Source organism: Euprymna scolopes, chromosome 7, assembly GCF_053919585.1.
Source record: "Euprymna scolopes isolate OS-2025 chromosome 7, ASM5391958v1, whole genome shotgun sequence".
NCBI classification, from domain to species: domain Eukaryota; kingdom Metazoa; phylum Mollusca; class Cephalopoda; order Sepiida; family Sepiolidae; genus Euprymna; species Euprymna scolopes.
This window is the reverse complement of record NC_136488.1, coordinates 115,565,132-115,588,556: the sequence shown is the minus strand read 5'-3', so window position 1 is coordinate 115,588,556 and position 23,425 is coordinate 115,565,132. Positions and strand designations below refer to the sequence as shown.

The 23,425-nt window shown below is 31.2% G+C and overlaps 1 protein-coding gene across 3 annotated transcripts in view; it reads right to left on the bottom strand.

Annotated features, from left to right (window-relative positions):
* Window positions 1–23,425, bottom strand: part of LOC145279898 (apicoplast pyruvate carrier 1-like) — an 86,042-nt gene that overhangs the window by 48,515 nt on the left and 14,102 nt on the right. Inside the window, exons 4-5 of one of the 3 annotated variants that reach the window (XM_080131428.1) lie at window positions 15,707–15,846; window positions 885–1,011 (exon numbers count right to left, since the gene is read on the bottom strand). The exons of 1 other annotated variant lie outside the window; for it this stretch is intronic. In XM_080131428.1, the coding sequence (XP_079987554.1) occupies window positions 885–1,011; window positions 15,707–15,846 (267 nt within the window). The remainder of the gene's footprint in view (window positions 1–884; window positions 1,012–15,706; window positions 15,847–23,425) is intronic. One more of the 3 variants, XM_080131430.1, reaches the window with a different exon arrangement.

Sequence of the window (23,425 nt, the reverse complement as noted above, 5' to 3'; positions counted from 1 at the left end):
ACGGCGTCTGGGGATATCTACAGTGATGAGATTAAGTTGACTGCCAGGAAATCATCCTCACAGAATGAAGAGCAACTCAGAAAAAGCCATAGCCAATTCCAGGTATGCGTTCACTCTTTAAAAAAGACTTCCTTGTAACCGTTGGGTTCTGGCTGGCAAGGTGGCAGACCTCGTCTTGATGTTTAGGCAGATCAAACAACACGCAACACACGGTGTAAAGTAAAAGAATCTTAACTATTTATTTTACTAAAATATTACAATAAAAAAATAATTCATAACAAAATTTTACCGCATTTAGCTATTCTTAACTAGTGACCGGGAAGAGGTGTGTCCCCATTTTGTTGAGAGACATATTAGCCGGCCGAAAAAGAGAATGGGTCAAGGCGAAATGGGAACCGCGCAGACAACCGTTGTATCTCTACGCAGCGGCCCATTCACTACGCAAAAAAAAAAAACTAGCCGTGGTACAATAGTGCCACATATATAACAAATAACTTTTACCAAAGGCAAAAGAAGTTATTCTTCTACCTATCTGGGTACGTCGATTTGTGTTTTAATCTATTTTAAGGCGTTTATTTAATTAGAAAAAATAGTAGAACCGTGACATTTAATAGGTGGCGTTTATCAGTATTTGTTCAATTTTTGAGTTATAATTGAGACTAGAGACGGTGACCGTTTCATGTCCGCCATCGTGTTCTAACTTTGCAATTCGTCGCTACTTGTTTTTCAAACTTAATCAAACGCTTTAAAATAAGTTAAAGCACCAACAACTTATTTAGGTATGTAAAAGAGTAACTTATCTTCACTTAAATAGTTACCCGTGGAATTTCCATGAGTTAAGCTTATAAAAATTATTAATAAAGAGGTTGTTTTTTTCTTCTTACCAATGTCATTGTAACGGGCGGGTTAGAAATAAAGACGATACCAATCATTTGCATAGCTATGTATATTCCGGAAAGAAGCAGCAAACATTTTGGTACGTTGTCAAGTACTTCCGCTTGAGTGAAGAAACTGAATCAGAAAAAAATAAAAAATAAATAAATACGTATTTGTTTTTTGTGGTGCAGTATTTTTTAAATTAGCCTAATGGTGTTCAACTAAAACACTTTTAGAGATCTGTTTTAATGTTTGCATAATGCTATTCAAAGAAAAATATTCTGCTCGAAAAGACGTTAACCAAATAATTGAAAAACGAAAACAAAATTGTCAAGTGAAAATGGCTGTTACGATTTTTTTAAATTAAAAAAAATATATTTGTTTGTAAAATATGTATCGTTGGTACTTCTGGACATAATAATATACGACAAAAATCACGTTGTTACACTGATTCCTATTAAATTGCCAGAGTTAAGCAACATTTAGTCGAGGCAGTACTAAAATGGTTAAGCAATTAAGAATACCAATTGCTGTATGTGGAAGAGCTCTCTGCTTATTTCGTATTTTTTTCTCCAGTCGCCTTGGATTCAACATTGCCACTGAAATTAAGCAGTGCCGAATCAGAAAATGCGTGATTGGTGATTGCGCAACCTTTTCTACACAATTGCATCCTGTGGATGCACCTTTACTTGGAGCATTCATAGAATCTTGATCGTAAAAGATAGTTAGCATTTAACTCCTGTTAAAAATATAAATCCGATTCCCCAAATTCTTTTCTACTACAATCAAATTGTCGGTCGCTTCGGTTATCTATAAACAACACATATAACTTTTCCATTTCGAATATTATAACAACTGAAAATAAATCCTAATATGCGGTTCAGGAATAGGCGCAGGAGTACACAGAGATTCTGTTGTAGAGACCGCACTAAACATCACCACCGTGGAAAAATCTATCCGCACAAAAGTGATAAATTTTTATTGAAAATTTTAAAGGAAACAAAAGTTATAAATTTTATTGAAAACTTTTTAAGATAACAAAAGTAATAAATTTTTATTGAAAACTTTTTAAGGAAACAAAAGTAATAAATTTTTATTGAAAACTTTTTAGGGAAACAAAAGTTATAAATTTTTATTGAAAACTTTTTAAGGAAACAAAAGTAATAAATTTTTATTGAAAATTTTTTAAGGAAACAAAAGTTATAAATTTTTATTGAAAACTTTTTAAGGAAACAAAAGTTATAAATTTTTATTGAAAACTTTTTAAGGAAACAAAAGTTATGAATTTTTATTGAAAACTTTTTAAGGAAACAAAAGTTATAAATTTTTATTGAAAACTTTTTAAGGAAACAAAAGTAATAAATTTTTATTAAAAACTTTTTAAGGAAACAAAAGTTATGAATTTTTATTCAAAACTTTTTAAGGCAACAAAAGTTATAAATTTTTATTGAAAACTTTTTAAGGAAACAAAAGTAATAAATTTTTTATTGAAAACTTTTTAAGGAAACAAAAGTTATAAATTTTTATTGAAAATTTTTTAAGGAAACAAAAGTTATAAATTTTTATTGAAAACTTTTTTAGGAAACAAAAGTAATAAATTTTTATTGAAAACTTTTTAAGGTAACAAAAGTTATAAATTTTTATTGAAAACTTTTAAAGGAAACAAAAGTAATAAATTTTTATTGAAAGCTTTTTAAGGAAACAAAAGTTATACATTTTTATTGAAAACTTTTTAAGGAAACAAAAGTAATAAATTTTTATTGAAAACTTTTTAAGGAAACAAAAGTAATACATTTTTATTGAAAACTTTTTAAGGAAACAAAAGTAATACATTTTTATTGAAAAATTTTTAAGGAAACAAAAGTAATAAATTTTTATTGAAAACTTTTTAAGGAAACAAAAGTAATACATTTTTATTGAAAACTTTTTAAGGAAACAAAAGTTATAAATTTTTATTGAAAACTTTTTAAGGAAACAAAAGCAATACATTTTTATTGAAAACTTTTTAAGGAAACAAAAGTTATAAATTTTTATTGAAAACTTTTTAAGGAAATAAAAGTTATAAATTTTTATTGAAAACTTTTTAAGGAAACAAAAGTAATACATTTTTATTGAAAACTTTTTAAGGAAACAAAAATTATAAATTTTTATTGAAAACTTTTTAAGGAACCAAAAGTAATAAATTTTTATTGAAAAATTTTTAAGGAAACAAAAGTTATGAATTTTTATTGAAAACTTTTTAAGGAAACAAAAGTAATAAATTTTTATTGAAAACTTTTTAAGGAAACAAAAGTTATGAATTTTTATTGAAAACTTTTTAAGGAAACAAAAGTTATAAATTTTTATTGAAAACTTTTTAAGGAAACAAAAGTTATAAATTTGTATTGAAAAATTTTTAAGGAAACAAAAGTTATGAATTTTTATTGAAAACTTTTTAAGGAAACAAAAGTTATAAATTTTTATTGAAAACTTTTTAAGGAAACAAAAGTTATAAATTTTTTATTGAAAACTTTTTAAGGAAACAAAAGTTATAAATTTTTATTGAAAAATTTTTAAGGAAACAAAAGTTATAAATTTTTATTGAAAACTTTTTTAGGAAACAAAAGTTATAAATTTGTATTGAAAAATTTTTAAGGAAACAAAAGTTATGAATTTTTATTCAAAACTTTTTAAGGAAACAAAAGTTATAAATTTTTATTGAAAACTTTTTAAGGAAACAAAAGTAATAAATTTTTTATTGAAAAATTTTTAAGGAAACAAAAGTTATACATTTTTATTGAAAACTTTTTAAGGAAATCAAAATAATACATTTTTATTGAAAACTTTTTAAGAAAACAAAAGTAATAAATTTTTATTGAAAACTTTTTAAGGAAACAAAAATAATAAATTTTTATTGAAAACTTCTTAAGGAAACAAAAGTAATAAATTTTTATTGAAAACTTTTTAAGGAAACAAAAGTAATAAATTTTTATTGAAACATTTTTAAGGAAACAAAAGTAATAAATTTTTATTGAAAACTTTTTAAGGTAACAAAAGTTATACATTTTTATTGAAAACTTTTTAAGGAAACAAAAGTAATAAATTTTTATTGAAAACTTTTTAAGGAAACAAAAGTAATAAATTTTTATTGAAAACTTTTTAAGGAAACAGAAGTTATAAATTTTTATTGAAAACTTTTTAAGGAAACAAAAGCAATACATTTTTATTGAAAACTTTTAAAGGAAACAAAAGTAATAAATTTTTATTGAAAACTGTTTAAGGAAACAAAAGTTATACATTTTTATTGAAAACTTTTTAAGGAAACAAAAGTAATACATTTTTATTGCAAACTTTTTAAGGTAACAAAAGTTATAAATTTTTATTGAAAACTTTTTAAGGAAACAAAAGTAATAAATTTTTATTGAAATCTTTTTAAGGAAACAAAAGTAATACATTTTTATTGCAAACTTTTTAAGGTAACAAAAGTAATAAATTTTTATTGAAAACTTTTTAAGGAAACAAAAGTAATACATTTTTATTGAAAACTTTTTAAGGAAACAAAAGTAATACATTTTTATTGCAAACTTTTTAAGGTAACAAAAGTTATAAATTTTTATTGAAAACTTTTTAAGGAAACAAAAGTAATAAATTTTTATTGAAAACTTTTTAAGGAAACAAAAGTAATAAATTTTTATTGAAAAATTTTTAAGGAAATAAAAGTAATACATTTTTATTGAAAACTTTTTAAGGAAACAAAAGTAATACATTTTTATTGAAAACTTTTTAAGGAAACAAAAGTAATACATTTTTTATTGAAAACTTTTTAAGGAAACAAAAGTAATAAATTTTTATTGAAAACTTTTTAAGGTAACAAAAGTTATAAATTTTTATTGAAAACTTTTTAAGGAAACAAAAGTAATACATTTTATTGAAAAATTTTTAAGGAAACAAAAGTAATAAATTTTTATTGAAAACTTTTTAAGGAAACAAAAGTAATACATTTTATTGAAAACTTCTTAAGGAAACAAAAGTAATACATTTTTATTGAAAACTTTTTAAGGAAACAAAAGTAATACATTTTTATTGAAAACTTTATTAAGGAAACAAAAGTAATAAATTTTTATTGAAAACTTTTTAAGAAAACAAAAGTAATACATTTTTATTGAAAACTTTTTAAGGAAACAAAAGTAATAAATTTTTATTGAAAAATTTTTAAGGAAACAAAAGTTATACATTTTTATTGAAAACTTTTTAAGGAAACAAAAGTAATACATTTTTATTGAAAACTTTTTAGGAAACAAAAGTAATACATTTTTTATATAAAACAAAAGTAAAGTAAATCGTTGATAAAGAAAGATGCGTATTATGCACTTATTTTACCGTGCTGAAATAATAACTCTATTATTTAGAAAGCCATTCTTAACATAGGAGGGGAGGGTGTTTTGTAACTATTCCGTACTTCTACCTAACAATTTAATAAAAGAAAGATATAATGTAATTTTATAACTGAAAATTATTTAATATTTAATTTAAATTTTATAGAAAAAGTTTAAGTATTGCGGTTTCTTTGTGCTTCTAGCTCAGATAGCTAAACGATCGACTGATAATATGCCCTTTAACACTGATTAATGAGGGGGGTTGGCTAAATAATATGTTATAGATGAGATTCAATCAATTACACACGCGCGCACAGACGCGCATACAAAGGCCCGACAATATTTTTCGGACACTTTGAAAAAAGTACTTCAAGGTGGTTACTAGTGCCAAAACTTTTCAGATTGTCATTACGTAGTTGAGGAGTGAAAGTCCACTACTAGTGTAATCATTTTCTTAGTTTAGCTTTGATAATTTTAGTTTTTGCGAAAACTTGCGTGAAACTATTTTTCGGACATGACAAAAAATCCTATTTTATTAAAAGCTATGTTTATGTATATGTTGCTGTATGCAAATTTTCCGCTTGTACACTTAGTTGTCATCATTAGAATCTGTTCTATTCTACTGGCAAAACAACTAAGTTTAATGAGGTAAAATGAGTTCAAAAGAAGTCATTTGTTTGGCATGGAAGAAGCGGGAAGATGACCTCAGCATCAGAAGGATCGCCATGTATTTGAAATTGTCGAAATCAACGGTCGAATACATGCTGAAGACAAACTCCGAGTGGAAAAAGAAGAGAAGACGGAAAAGATCAATTGGCAAAAGGACTGAAAGGAGAATGAAGAGGACTGTGACACAACTTTTGACATCTCGAGAAAAAGTTACAGCAAGAAAAGTGAAGGAGAAATGTGAATTGGATGTAAACATCCGAACAGTGCAAAGAACGCTGGATTGGTTTGAAGTATGCAAAGGCCAAGAAAAAAATTACACTAACAAAGAAACACAAAGGAGCAAGACTGGAGAGTACTAAAAGGTTGTTAACAAAGCATGTTGATAAGGTTATATTTACTGATGAGAAACGTTTCAAGTTTAATGAGCTCGGTGGATGGTGTACTTGGTCGAGAAGAGGTGAGCATGTTGTACTGAACAAACGACAGATTGGAAGGGGAGGAGTTATGGTTTAGGGTATGATCTTTGCTAATGAAAATATATGGTTGGTGTGGCTAGAAGAACGGCAGAATAGCGAAAGCTACAAACAGTTGCTGGACGAGAAAGCCTTACCAAGGATACGAACAGAGACGGGGAATGATTTCGTTCTACAGCAAGACAATTGCAGCATCCATGTGTCAAAATTCATGAACGAATGGATGGCTAAAGTGAATATGACTACTTTGAAATGGCCTGCAAAAAGCCCAGATCTAAATTTAATGGAAAATGTTTGGGAAATGCTTGCACAACTTGTCTACGATGGATCTGAAATAACAAAAGAGGCTCAACTATGGGAACGACTACTAGATGCCAGAAAATAACTAATAGAAACACGTACAGATGTTATTGTGCATATTTTTGATCATTATGAAGAGAGATTGATAAAAGTTATTGAGAAGAAAGATATTACAGACTATTAACAGTTTTTCAACGATGTCCGAAAAATAATGTCGCGTGTGTTTTGTAAAATATTTTTCCTTACCTAATCGATTTTCTTCCATTTTATTACAGGTATTGTCTTTATATGTTTATGCTATTCTATTGAATGAATTCCGCCACTCTATGGTACTCGGAAAGTCAAATACTAAAGTGCCCGAAAAATATTGTCGGGCTCTTGTACATATATATCTTGAGGTGAGTAAGTTAGGTAGCTTTGCTTAACAGGTAATTTTATTTCATCCAAGAGTAGGAAGGGTAGAGATCAAAACAGGTTGAACGTTTAAACAAAAGTTAGAAAAGACACGATTCGACTGCAAATGACAGCCAACACTGATGTAAAATGGGGGAGGGGGGTTCACCTCAAATACACAACCGGAATGTTCAAGTAAGATTATTGCTACAGTCCTCTGTCTCTTCTCTCTCGTTGCCTTCTCTCCTGGCTGATCGGGAATCATCTCCCAGCACCCAGAAATGAACATCGTTTTATAGGTTCCATCTTCACGCACACACGAGATTATGCGAGAACGGACGAAATAAAAATGCTGGCCGCCATGTTTGTTCTTCCTTTTCTTCGCCTGAACTCACTTGCTGAGCACCCACGGTAAGACTTCTCTTTCTTGCTTCTAACCACAAACACCAAGGAACAAAGAAGGGGAGATCGAACTTTGAAGATCTCGAAATGCTAAATGACTACTACACTATACAACACTGTTAGAATTGGTGCCGTGGTTAGAATTCGAACCTGGGTTACGAAGGAGCAAACAACGAAGACAATAAAAAAGAGGAAAAAAAGAAATGAATTGATAAGCGAAGATAAATATAAAAAAGAAACAAACGATTAAAAAAAACACTGAAGTAGATCGAAGGGAAAAGCTGATTCCGGTAGAGAAAGAAAGTGTCAAAAATAAAGAAAGAGTGAGAGAAAGAGGGCCACAAAAATTGTAAGTAAATCTATACATTTAATAACTCTGAATTAAAAATTAGCGTGCTTGTGCACTTATTGAACTGCGCTATTTTTAAATATTATTTTCAAGTTAGATTAAAGTTTTACAATATATTTAGTTTTATTATTACATTGTTTGGTGAAAGTACAGAAAAGTTACAAAACACCCTCCTCTCCACATGTTAAGAATGGCTTTCGAAATAATAACGTTATCATTTCAGCACGGTTCAATAAGAGCACAAGTACCAAAATTATCTCTCTATATATAAAAGATCGGTATCGTTTTAAAGCTCGACCCTTCGGACGACAAATATCGAAAAAATTGCCAAAAACATTAATTCCTTCACCCTAAACTGGGCAAAAGAAAAATCGCTGTTGAGGCAGCTTTTGAAACAGACAAAGCTAACTTTTTTCAAACACCCGACAAAAACTGAATCAAAACGAGGCGGCATTCTAACAGAAAAACATTAAGCGTATGTTTATTTTATTTTTTTTTATTGCCGAAGAAAATCAATGTAATATATTATTTTCAAGAATTTTTTTTCTGACCTTTTTATATATAAACTAAATGTTGTAAGAGCCTAATTGAAACAACGATTTTTACCGATTAAAAAAAAAAGCTTTTGAATTGGACAAAAACCGACTAGGTTAAAGTTAAACAATGGAATTTTTATCATCAGATCAAAGGATGTTTAGGGGTTGCTTGTAGGCACCTCTAATAAATTATTTGTCGAACACAAGAGAATGAAACAAATAACAAAACCCTTCTCTTATAACAAAACAACGAAAGGATTTATTTGGATAGCAGAAAATTGAAAGTTGGACTGTCTGAAGGTGGAGAAAGAAGGAATGAGTTTGTGTGTGTGTGGGGGGGGTCTGTTGGTCAGGAAGTCGGTCTTTGTGTAATCCAAGGCTGAAAATCGTCGATGTTGGAATGTCGAGTGAATAGAGACAAGAGAGAAGTGTCTGGCTAGGTATGTCAGAATTTTTTGGGAATTTTTGACACCCCTAACACAAAACTGCGAATAAAATATACAAAACTCGTAATTTCTCTTTTTAAAGTGAGTTGTTTATTTTCTTTATGGAATATACTTCCAAAATAAACTATTAAAGTTGTTTAAAAAATAATAGAAATATTTTTTTTCTAAAAGACAGTGTTTACAAAGTGCCTGCACGCGTTCATGCAGCCATTTTTTCTACGTAATTGAATTTTACGAGTTAAATTTTTTCAATTTTTTTTTTACTTTAAAAATCTATCAAAATTTTTCTATTGGTTCAGTTTTTACGATATTTTCAGGTTCAATGTGAAATTTTCTGCTTTTTCCAATAAACCGAATATAATATCCTAGGCAAGCGTTTTTTTTAATTCACCCCCCCACACACATTTTGAAATGTCTATTAAAATGAAAATAATTAATCTTCTCACCTCAGAGTTATATATCACAAATTGAAGATAAAAGATCAATAAATAAAATAAAACCAAAAGAATAGTTATTTGCATATTTACCTGTAAAGTCCAAAGTTTTAAACCATTTTTAAAAAAAAAACACGTTATAAAAAATCTTGTTATATTGTCCGGAAAATTTCGTACAATTACGACAATTTTTTTCTATTTCATTCGATGTTTTTTTGTTTTTTTTTTTTAGATATTTAAAAAAAATTCACCCAATAAAGAAAAAATAAAATATATTAAATCAAAAACTCATGTATTTCTTTAATAGAAGAAACAAAAATCGAAAATTCGTCGAGTGATTTGCGTTTAATTGGCAAAAACTGATGAGTGAAATGTAATCATTTTTACGTATGGTAACCCATATCGACCAACTTTATTAACTTCAAATATCTAATTAATTATAAAGGAGAGATAAGGGGAGATAAATTAAATGTTTATTTCTTCATATATTTACTATCGATATTACTTTTGAAATGTATTTGGTCTAATTTGTTGTTTTTACGTTTTGGAAATAATTATTTATGTCCCTTTGAGGCCTCTGTATTTGACAACTTGAAAACTCGTAGAAATGCCGCTTTGGCTAATGGCGAATAACGAGTTGCGAAAATGCGGTTTTCTGGGACCATTGCTTTAAAAAATCCTTTGATTTAAAAAATACATGGAATATAAAATATAAATATGGACAATCCTTGTGAATGAAGAATGGAAGCACACATCGCTTAGTATTTTTTTTATAGGTAAGTGACTTTTTAGCATTTATATATATTTATTAGATTTGGATTAAGTTAAAATTTGTTGAATTTTGTGAAATCTTTTTTAAAGAAAACCGATGAACAAAAAATTCTATTTTTTGTTCGATTAAACCTTTTATTATTTTAAAATTTGATCTTTGCTCATTTTATTGAAAAAAAAAATTAGGGTTTGAAATTACATTTTCATATTGTTATAAGCTCCGAAACAGAGAGAATCTAAATAATCAAATATTTATTCACTAGTTTGTAATGGCGACTTCTGACACTGCTAGTGTCTGGCTTCGTTGCAGATTGGGCTCCCTCTGCTAGATTACCGTTTTTGAAAAGGGACTAAAAAGTTCCTTATGGGACAGATGAATCAATGCACCCCGCCAGCTGATTGGTTAGTGTGTGGCCGAATCACTCAGCGAGGGGGGTGAGTCACAAGAGAAAATAGATCACTTATGACTGCTACAGATGCAAAAGCTTTTATTTTTACTACAAGCAAAGTTGTCTGCTTCTCCAACCTTCTTATTTGTTAAGCGCTTCGGTATGTCTTGATCATTTACGTAAACAGACGGTAGATGTCGAACAAAATATTTTCTTTTCTAATTACAACGCTGTATCGGAACCAAATGAATAAAACAATGGCTAAAATTTTAATCATAAAGTGAAGGATTGCTAGGAGGGACTAGTTACGAGGTCACGTGTGTTTTGAGAAGTTAGCACACTCAGATAAACGCACCCTGACCCGCAAAATGGGTCTAAACAGCCTGTCGGCATTCCTTAATAGGAGCGACACAGTCGATTAATAAGAAGCTGATTCCTTCTCAGAAAGGAGACAAAGTAAAAAATGGGGGACTTCATAGGACTTATTAAACCATACCCCAGGACTGAAGAATGTTCTATAATAATTCTATGATACAACATAAACTAACAGGTTCCTCCCGCACACGTAAATAATAGCCTTTCATTCACTTAGACAACATATAAATACCTTATGTTATTGATGTATTGTTTTAAACGATTGCAACAGAAAACAAGAATGGAAAATGGTTAGACAAATTTAGTTTTACAGTGCGACTACAGAAAGAAAAGAAAACAATTAAATATTTAAGAAACACCGAATTCATAATCATAAAAAGAGGGGGGGGGCTAAATAATAATTTTTAAAAATGTAATTTTATTTTTGACTACATATTTTTAGTTTTATTGTCGATTGTTACATAACAACAATGCTTTGTGTGCGTATAGTTGTTATAAGTTTTTTTATTTTTTATTTTTATTTATTTTTTTTTAATTACATTTTCACCCCAAACAAGGCACATTGCCACTTTGGTGTAGGGGGCTACTATCAGGGGCAATAACTACTGGGGTACTATGTTGAGATTTGGGCAGCAAGATGTCGGTTCACGTTACACTTGAACTTCTGCATGTCAGTACAGTTATGGAAGCAGGGACCTGGAATGGAATTCCAGAGTCTAGCGGTTCTGGGGAAGAAACTACTGGAGTAGAAAGACCTTTTACATCGAGGGATCTCTACTGTGTGGGGGGTGGGATTTAGCTGCCTGTCGGGTTTGTTAAGGGGGTCTACGTCGTGGGGGCACAAGTGTCTGCAGTTCGTCAGAGCATTCACCATAAAAATACTTGTAGAACAGGCAGAGGTATGCAACATTTCGTCGATGGGACAGAGGCTGAAGCTTAGATGCCAGTTCAGGGCCTATCAGATTGGCGACTCTCTTTTGAACCTTGTCTAGGAGCGAGAGACTAGTAGCAGATGCACCAGCCCAAATGTAACTGCAATACTCCATACATGGGTGAATGGTGACCTTATAGAGGTACAGGATACTTTTGGGTGTTAGTAGTTTTCTAGCACGGTAGAGAGAGCCTACCTTCTTCACAGCGGTTCTGGCAATGCTTTCAATATAATTGTTCCAACTCATGTTTCCTGTGAACGTTAGGCCAAGCAGTTTGAAAGATGTACTCTCAGATAAAGAGTCACTGGCCATTGCTATTGGTGGCAGAGAAGGTTCCTTGTAATTTTTGAAGGGAACCAGTTTAGTCTTGGCAGCATTGAATGTGACCATCCATTTTTGTACCCATGTTACTACAGATTGGAGGTCATCCTCTAGTGTTTATGCCATTTCTTTAGATATGTGTTCATTTGTTTTCCTGTCATGCCTGTTATAGAGTGTGGTGTCATCAGCATATCTCAGAGGCAATTTTGTCAGGGAAGTCATTAATGAATATCAGGGACAATAGAGGTCCAAGGATAGACCCCTGAGGCACTCCTGCATTTATATCATATTGTTTAGATGTATGACCGTCGAGGACAACCTGGATTTTTCTCTTATCTAAGAAGGATTTAATTATGTTAAGTATTCTACCAGTGATACCGTATAATCTAATTTTCCTCATTCCATACCCTGTCAAAAGCCTCTGCCCTCTTTGCTTTGTCCGGTGAATGGTATATATGTTCAGAGATTACAGTTAGGATGTCTGCTGTGGAACAGGCTTGTCTACATCCATATTGTTTGTCAGTCAGAAGTTTAGCATCTGTAAGGTGATGGACTAGAGCATGGTTAATTATGGTCTCAAATATTTTGGCGAAAAGTGGAAGGAGGCTAATGGGGCGATAATTTGATGGTCAGTTCTTTCGACAGAATTCTTGAATACTGGTACTACAGAAGTAGTTTTCCAACAGCCCGGAAATCAAGATTCATTAAGGCATTTGTTGTAGAGTTTGGAGAGAACTGGAGCTACTTCGGCGGAGCACTTTTTTAATAGCACAGCTGGGATGAGATCGGGTCCACATGCTTTTGAAGTGTCAAGGTTTTTTATGATAGCATGCACCTGAGCAGGAGTGATTTTTAGATCGTTTAGCGTGGTGTCTGTCCGCAAAGGAAAGTCAGGTAGGGGATGGTTGGAAGGGTCCAGTGTGGAGTTTGAGGCAAACCGACTGGCAAGCATATTAGCCTTGTCAGTTGCTGAGCAAACAACCTCGTGATTGTTAGTTAGTGGGGGAATTGTTGATTGCCCATTATTTACTACAATGTTGTAGATTTTCCAGAAGTCACGCATTCCTAGTTTTTGTGCTTTTATGCGTTTTTTAGTGGTTTCAGTAAATTCTCTCTTAGCTGTCGCTATTTCTTTCTTAACATTACTTCTAGCTTCTATATACTTCTGTCTGTTTGAACTGGACTTATGTCGGTTAAATCTGCGGTATGCATGCTGCCTTTGAGCAATGGCAGTTGTGCAAGTAGAAGTAAACCATTGGGGAGAGTGGAGCTTGCTATAAAATTTCCGCATGGGAACATGTGCTTCAATTGCTATTTTGAACCATTCAGTGGTCTCATTTGCGCACTGTTCAGCAGGAAGAGAAAAAAATATTTCCCCATGGGGCATCTCTGATAAGATCTCTGATGGCTTCTCAGTCAGCCTTTTTATAATATCTCATTGTTTTGAGCACTGGCTCTTCAGTTTTGGGTCTAGAGTTTAGGACGATTTCGACTATCATGATCAGCGTTCCCAAGTGGGCTATCAGCATTTGTTATACAATCATCAGGAACTGTGATCAGAAACAGATCTAGAAGTGACACATGTTGTTCTCGCTGGTCATGGAAACGGGTCGGAAACGTAACCATTTGTGATAGGGATTGAGATATAGAGAAGCAATGTGTTGTGCTGCCCGCTGCATCTGTATAAGTAGAGAATCCAAACCAGTCACCAAATACATGTACGTGTGCACTAGTGTTGAGGGAGAGTGCTGTGTTTATGCTGTCAGAGACTTTGTTTATTATGGTGCAGTCCTGGGTCGAGGGAGAGCGGTAGAGAAAATAAAAGTAGCTAATGTTATGTTGTATGTTTAGTCTAAAGCACATAAAGGCTTGATAGTCCGATTCTAGGTTTTTTCTCTAGTCAAGGGGAGGGTGTTACGAATGTAGGCTCCAAGTCCGTGCATATGTCTGTCAAAGTCCTTATGGCAGAGTGGGAGATAGCCAGGCATGTTAAAGTAGTTAGAGGGGATGGAGGAGTGTAGGTTAGTCTCACTTAGTGCTAAGATATCCGGGATGTTTGTTAGGAGAAATGCTTCGACATCATTTAAATTAGTTCTAAGCCCACGGATGTTCGTAAATGCAAGCCTCAAGGGAGAAGGCAGGTTGGTTTTATTTGAGTTTGGGCCTGGTTTTAGCGTAATTTTTTTTTTATTGTACTGCCATTTTTTTAAGAGTTTCAGTTTAGGTAAGGTATGCTGAACAAGTGGTTATTCAGAATACCAGACGTGCAATACAAGCAGACCATCAGTTGTCCTGCCATCTACTAGGATTGTGGCCTCAGAAGAGCCCACCGGGGATGAGTGCAGGGTCCCTTTCCATGCGCGACATGGAACTACAAACAACCCGATATTATACAACTGCTGATGGAGCAGCCGCTCTAAGCGCTACCAAAGAGTTAGGGCCCCTGTACTACCAGTCAGGAACAGCAGCCAGGAACTGTCTATCCGGTACCCTCAACCCATCAGACGATGGTCAACCCAAGTGTAGTAATTGTATATAAAAAAAGATAGTATCCTGATAGCCCCATGTAGGGAAGATAGTAATACTGAGATTTCATAATTTAAGAAAAGTAATTGATTAATAACATGCAAACCGAGATAAATTGAGATTTTAGGTCCTGATGAAAACAATAGCGAGAAAACTATCTTTTGGGTTATTTAATTCCAAATCTAATAAATTTTGAAAAAAAAAATTGTTTCAATTTTTTTTCAGATATTTATTCATCGTGCCCAGTCTGGTTGTTTTGTAGAGGAAATTAGGTGTGTATGCATTTATGTTACCGTTCTATTATTTAAATAGTATTTTCAAGTTAAATTGAAGTTGTACGATATCTTCTTTTTTATTAAATTGTTAGGTGAAAGTATAGAATAGTTACAAAACACTTTCCCCATGTTAAGAATGGCTTCCAAAATAATGTTATTATTTCATCACGGTAACATAAGTACATAAGTATAAGGATTTTTTCTTTTTTACTTTGCTGAATATGATTAAGTTTTGCAAAGAGAAAGGGAAAAATAATAGCATCAATGTTTGGTGCATTTTAGGTCAGGGACCGGTATCTTCAGACAGTCTGATCTGGTAATAATAGATGTGATTAGTAGGAATGGGACGAGATTGATAAAAAAAAAGTTAATGGCTAAAAATAGAAAAGGAAGGAAAAATGGGGGATAAGCTGACTTTTTGCTGTTTGAAAAAAAATCTTACAAATCGTTTTCACATGCTACAACTACGTAAACGTAAGTTTGGTAAATAAATTCATTTTAATGTATTTTATATAAATTGTGTGAGTTAACCAATTTTCGAGTGCTATTTTATACTTTTACATAGCAAATAGTTGGTACTTGTTTGTGCATCTATGTTAGTACGTTAAAATAATAACGTTATTATTTAGAAAGCCGTTCATTATATGGAGAAGGGGGTATTTCGTAACTATTCTGTACTTTCACCTAACGATTTAATAAACAAAAATTACGTAAAAATTTAATTTAACCTAAAAATACTATTTAAACATTGGTGCGGTTACATAGATACATAAGCATCATTGTATTAAAAAATCCAAACTCATCCAAAAAATAAAACTATTGTCCCCTATTTTGTAACGGATTTATCCCCCAGGACATAAATTAGAATTGACATTTTGTCTTACAGATTCGTGCCAACTTTCAGATCCGGTGTCAAGTTCTGTGGGTTGATGAATGCTGTTATTATTTGGTTGAAGATGAACGCCCCACCGCCGAAACCAGTGAGCACAAATCCAGCTATAAAACCTTTACGATTCGGGAACCACTAAAATTAGAAACAAAAATTAATACAACGAAACAAATTGATAACAATGGTAAAATTAGAATGCACCTCATTTTCTTCCACACAATGGAACGCAGCAAATCAGTTTAAATACAGAGTTGAATAATAAGAATATGAAAATAAGAAGAATATAGTCAAGCGTTAAAATAAATGTGTATTATAAACATTTAGATTTAATTTGATAATAACAAGTGAAGCGTGCATGGTCCCCCGTGAGTGCATAGTGAACGAGGCATAAAACATGACTAAGTTCAGCATTTAGCACCCCACCCATTTAGCTCCAAAAGTCCCCAAAGGCCTTAACATATTTAAATTTGAGTTCAGCACCATGCAAAACTGCTAAATAGACATACACAGAACATTTTGGAAAATATGGTAATATAGTCCCAAAAATGGAGTGTTTTTATTAGCCCTACAAGAGCCCCTGGGGCACACCCAAGAGTTATCGCGAAGTATAGACAAACAAAATTATATAGAAATCAGTTAGTTACAACTTTTCAGAAAGTTTTATAAAAATACAAGGCATCAATTTTCTTTTTTAATAAGCACAAAAGTGTCAATGTTAGCCATTTTAACCCGAAAGGCACCCCTAGGGGGCAACCGGAGTTTTCTTGGAAAATCCGTTCTGTTACTTTTTACTCATGTGCTTATTGTTTGTACAAAAATATCAAAAGATTCCAAGGCGTAGTTATTGAGAAAAGTGCGGACAGACGAACGGACAAGGATGAAGTTACAGGTCCACCCTTCTTTTGTCAGGAGACCAAACACGATTGTTCATTGTTGTGTTACAGCTTTCATATCAGTACACATGTGAAAAAGATGTGAAAATTGTTCTGCGTTATTTTGATAGAAAATATCTCTACGACAATGCAATATAGTGTGGCAAATGGCGCTGGGTTGCGTCAGCTTTGTTGAAGCACCAAAATGGGGCGATGTCATCCTAGAATGCATGATAGAGTGGTTCGAATGCGAGTGTATGTTTTGAGTCACTTGTCACTCAAATTCTAAAAATGGCGAAAAGCCGTTATCAATTCTAAATGAATGATAACCACATGTTCCGAGAATGCAGATTTGAAAGACGCGGAAAGTGTTGCAAATCTAGATTGGCTTGTAGTCACTCTGACTCCAGGAAATATCACATGATTTTGCTCGTGAACAATCACTATTAACAAATCGCGTGAAAAATATTAGTCGACCATGACTTGTTGGCGCGGATCATGAGAAACGGTCCAGAACTGTCTATTATGTTCGTTGTATTTACAGATTGATACCGGTCGTCGACCTGCAAGGTCAGCACGTTTTGCATCATCTAATCATCCATCTAAGTACATGCTAACAATACAGAAATGCTGTTTCAAAATCCGACAAGATATGTTTATCTGTTAGATTTTTAGGTAATTATTCAGATTCTGGCCTATGTTTTGGCAACATTGCGTCAGCATCTTCTGTTACGGAAGCAGCGGGAAGATGATGACGATGCGGGGAGATGATAAATTCAAAACATGATATTGTAGTGAAAAGGAACCAAATAACAAAATTGGGATATTTTTTAATATAAAAAAAGAAAAATAGTTTCCATAAGTTTAACTGTATGAAAGAATTTTTTTTTTTTAAATTTCAAATAAATTATTATTATTTTTTTTTTCAACAAATATTACTTTTAACGACGAAAAAAATGGTTGTTTCCAACAACCATAAACGTTGTTTGAAAAAAAAAAATACGTGTTCGTCGTTATGGATGGCTATCTTCGGCATTTAGTATTAATGCATTTTTATGCATTCTTGTGCCCCTTATAGATTCCTTTTCGGTCATTACGTACATAGATTCATAATTATTGCATTTTTTTCTTCTTTTCAATAAGTTTCCTTTCTTGAGAGAAAGCAAGGACTCCTTCGAAAGAATCAATGCGTTCACAGAGCGTGGTGCACTACATTTTCCACTTTAACACAAGAAACTTTTGTTTTCTGATTTAAATGAACTTCACAAATTTATTGAAGTTTGTCACGTGCTGATTCATTAATTGCATGGGCATTTTCCGTTTGCCAGAACTTTCGTTAGAATCTGATTAAGTGTAAAATGTTTTCTTTTTAGATTTAACGATTATTTATTTTTTGAAAATTTGTTTCCAATCGAAATTCTGAAATTTATGGACATGAGTATTGATTACTTTGATTATTTCGGTTACAATTCTCATCTTGGTTTTTTTCCACAATCTTTTGATCGATGTAACCACTAACATTCTTTCGATGTATTTTTTTTTTCGGCCAAACACACAGAACCTGGAATCATACCCATTTTTTAATCTACAGAGGTAGATTTTTCTCATTACATCAGCCGGTTAGAAATATTAATTAATTATAATTATTATAGTTATTATAGTTTGTCGGGTTGGAGATAAACTAATTCACTGAAAACTGTGACTCGGAACAGAGTGTTAATCAATGCCACAGGTACATATGAACAACTCCAGCAAGAAGATTGGGAACCCAAAACCTAAACTTGTTTATAATTATGTAGCATCACAAACCAATACTACCTATGTATTTATATAAAGTAAAGTATATTTATATGTTTATGTACTTCTATATACATGTATCACTTCTAAACTAATTAGCCGCTCATTATGAATCTGAAGTTACAAAAGCGTTAGAAGCCCTCCGTGAAAATGCGAATACCTCCGAAAATGTTTTAATAAAATTTTACTATCCAAATTTTAGTTTCTGTAAGGTATTTTAAAGAGTATTTGGGGTAGTGCTTAATATGGTCACAACCTCTATTCGAAAATTCAAAATAATTCGTATGGAGGAGTATAAGAAGGCTGTGGCAACTTTGTATATCCATTTATTTTTTAAAAAACCTTATATATCCATTTATTTTTTAAAAAACTTTGTATATCTATTTATTTTTTAAAAAACGTTGTATATCCATTTATTTTTTTAAACTTTGTATATCCATTTATTTTTTTTTAACTTTGTATATCCGTTTATTTTTTAAAAACTTTGTATATCCATTTATATTTTTTAAAACTTTGTATATTCATTTATTTTTTTAAAAACTTTGTATATTCATTTATTTTTTTTTTAAACTTTGTATATCCGTTTATTTTTTAAACACTTTGTATATCCATTTATTTTTTTTAAAACTTTGTATATCCATTTATTTTTTAAAAACTTTGTATATTCATTTATTTTTTTTTAAACTTTGTATATCTATTTATTCTTTTTAAACTTTGTATATCCATTTATTTTTTTTAAAACTTTGTATATTCATTTATTTTTTAAAACACTTTGTATATCCGTTTATTTTTTTAAAAACTTCTTATATCCATTTATTTTTAAAAAAACTTTGTATATCCGTTTATTTTTTTAAAACTTCTTATATCCATTTATTTTATAAAAAACTTTGTATATCCATTTATTTTTTTTTAAACTTTGTATATCCATTTATTTTTTTAAAAACTTTGTATATCCATTTATTTTTTTTAAACTTTGTATATCCGTTTATTTTTTTTTAAACTTTGTATATCCATTTATTTTTTTAAAAACTTTGTATATCCATTTATTTTTTTAAAAAACTTTGTATATTCATTTATTTTTTTAAAACTTTGTATATCTATTTATTTTTTTAAACTTTGTATATCCATTTATTTTTTTTTAAACTTTGTATATCCATTTATTTTTTAAAACACTTTGTATATCCGTTTATTTTTTAAAACTTTGTATATCCATTTATTTTTTTAAAAAACTTTGTATATCCGTTTATTTTTTAAAAACTGTATCATTTATTTTTTTAAAAACTTTGTATATCCATTTATTTTTTTAAAAACTTTGTATATCCATTTATTTAAAAAAAACTTTGTATATCCAATTATTTTTTAAAAACCTTGTATATCAATTCATTTTTTTAAAAAACTTTGTATATCCATTTATTTTTTTTAAACTTTGTATATCTATTTATTTTTTAAAAACTTTGTATATCCATTTATTTGTTAAAAACTTTGTATATCCATTTATTTTTTTAAAAACTTTGTATATCCATTTATTTTTTAAAAACTTTGTATATCCATTTATTTTTTTTAAACTTTGTATATCCATTTATTTTTAAAAACTTTGTATATCCATTTATTTTTTAAAAAACTTTGTATATCCATTTATTTTTTAAAAATTTTGTATATCCATTTATTTTTCAAGATAATCACAATATAAATCAGTAAATATGAACATTCATATATGCATTGAATTTAATCTATAGTAATTTTAATCAGATTCCTTAAATTTACATTTCTTATTTCTCAAGTTTATGTTTAAAGTTTAAACGTGATATCGAATGACTATCATGTAATGAATTCCGATCAATATTGGAATAAAGATTTTAAGTTTAGCTGCATTATATCGATTCTAATCTTTGTAGTGGAATATAAAACTGCTCTGTTCGGTAAATTGATGTACTTATTCTCAGAACCTCAGGGTATTCTTTCAGTCTATAATTGTGCGTATTCAAACAACATTCGTTTATTTAGGCAGATATTATTATATATTACATATTTCTTGTTTATTTATTTCCTTAATCCTTCTAATAATCATTTTCTATGGCCAAACACCAATAGAGATTCCGAATGTATCACGAGTACTTTTAATTAGTCAATAAATCATCTTCAAACAGTAAAAACCAATGAATAAAAAACTGGAAAAATAAAACAATTAGCAATGCAACCGAGACACTGTATGATTAGATCTTCAAAACCGATACTGAATCGGAGTAATAGTAGGTTTTCAATTCTATTGTAGAAATTACACTTTTAAAAGTAGTTGGTGAATAGCTTCTAACATTTAAATAAAAAAGGAGTTTCGAAATGCAATATTTCTGTGTTACTAACAAAGTTATCTTAACTCAGATAGAAGTCATTTCTGATGCTTTTAATGCTGGTAGATTGAACTATAACTATACGTACTCATAGTGAGTCTACGTGAAAGAGTTGTAACATAAAAAACAATGGAGCTGGTGGTTTCTTTTTTTTAGTATATGAGTTGCATTCTCCATGCGTCAAAAGTATCGATTTGAGTTCGTACTGAAATATATACAGATGCGTGTAGTAATCTTATACTCCTTCGCGTTAAATCTTTAAATCAGTAAAAATCAGAGAATATATTTAATTTGTTTTTACATAAGCAGTAATGTGTTGCTATACAGTTATGAGCATGTTTCGGTCTTCTAAACTTGAGACCTCTTCAGGCAATCACGCTTACATTGAAAGGAATCAGTAGATACTAGAAAACTGAAATATGCTCATGACTGTGTAGCAACACATTACTTATGTAAAAACAAATTAAAAGTCTATCCTGTTCTGCTTCGGTATGTAACACTCTTGTATTAAGCTCGTTATACTTCACTGGTTACGTTTCCTCTGGAAAATAACATCGCCAAATAATATATATATATATATATATATATATATATATATATATATATATATATATATATATATATAAAGTAAATTTTTGGTACAGCAAAATGGAAGGAGAAATTTCAGAGGAAACATAATTTAATTTAAATACCAAAAAACAAGAAATGGACAGGTGAAATTATTAAAATGTTCCTTAAGGCCTTATCGTCTGACCCTCTAAGAGGAAACGTCAGAATGATAAATTAAAAACTAAGAAAACGAATGAGGAAAGAGGGGAATTTTGGTTTCAGTTGGAAGAACAGTGGAAAAAAAAAAAAAAAAACAAAAAACCTCACTGTTCAGGTGGTTTTAAATCAATGAATATCTCCAACTGATGTTTCAGAATCTTTTGTCTACACAGGCTAGGTCGAGAGTTGTTAATAACTAACGCCTCAATGATATTGAGATGATAGTTCGACCTCGCACTGTATAAAACAGAAAACCACCCATCGGAATATTGATCGGCACACCTATTTATACTCAACAGGTGATTGCCAATGGCGGACTCATGAGCTTGGGAGTGCCCGGATGTTCTCGAAACCTGGTGTAGTCGAATATCCCGAGGGATATGTTGGGATATTCTCATTTCTAATCTTTGGGATGTTTTGCCAACGTAGTCAGCTCCACACTGACAAACGAATTTATAAACAACAGAGTTCTTTTGAATGGTTGGCAAAATATCTTTACGAAAAGAAGAGAAAAAGGTTCGAGTTGTGTAAACTACTCTAAGCATAGTAGCTGGAAAACAACGTTGAGTAGCAGAAGAAATCCTTTCAACAATATGAAGGCCATCAGGACCCAACCATGGTAATTTTAGATAAATGGGACAACGTGATGGACCAATATGTTTACCACTATTAAATGTAGTAATTTTACGTTCAATAGTAGATTTTATTATATTAATGGGATATCCATTATTAAGAAAAATATTTGTGATTTCACCAAGTTCCGTATCAAGACGGTTTGGTGAACAAATCATAAGTGCACGATGCGTAAGAGCGCTAATGAGGTTTATTTTTCTAGACTGAGGGGCAAAAGAAAACCAATTAAGATAGAGCCCTGTAAATGTAGGTTTTCTATAAACAGAGGTCTCAGACGTAGTACCAACTTTAGAAACACGAACGTCGAGGAATGGGAGAGAGCTACAGTCTTCAGCCTCCATAGTAAATTGTAAAGATGGATGCAGGTTGCAAAGAAGACGAAGAAACTGTTCAGCTTCGCTCCGAGAAGGAAAGCATGCAAAAGTATCATCAACGTAGCGTGTGTAGAATGCTGGCTTAGTAATTTTGGAAAATAATTCGTTTTCCAAAAATCCAACGAAAATGTTGGCTAACGAAGGACCAAGAGGGCTACCCATAGATATCCCATCAATTTGACGGTACATAATGTTGTTGAAACTAAAGGAGACTGATTTAGTAGCAAGTTCCATCAGTTCAACGAAAATTCGTTCAGGAAATTGTGGAGATTTTAAGGGGCCACGGTATAAATAGTCAGCACAAATACCAATGGTTTCATCCAAAGGTATATTAGTAAAAAGACTATTAATGTCAAAGGAAGCCAAGAACTCGGTATTTTTAGATAAAGGTAATTTTTGTATCTGAGATACGAATTGAAAAGAATCAGAGATACAATGGACCGAATAAAAAGAAAGCACAGGTTTAAGAAGATCAACCAGCCATTTACCAAGTTCGTGTTGTGCCGAACCCAACATAGATAAAATGGGTCGCAAAGGAATGTTGGGTTTATGGACCTTGGGTAAACCGTACATTCTAGGCCTTTGAGAGCCGATGGGTCGGATTCTATCATAAATCTCCTTAGAAATAAATCCGCTTTTATGAAGTTGAAGAAATCTTTTCTGGATTTTTATTTCCATACGAAAAGTATCATCATGGCTTAAATCACCCAAACGGAGAAATTTACTTTTATCGTCCAAGATTTGTAACATTTTGGAGATATAATCCGTTTTGTTAAGTATAACAACGCCCGATCCTTTATCCGGGCGAGAAAGATAAATGTCGGGATTAGACCTAATTAATTTTGCCGCTTCAAAATGATTTTTCTGCCAAACAAAATCACTAGATTTAGTATTTATGGCAGAAAACCTCCGACCTAATTCG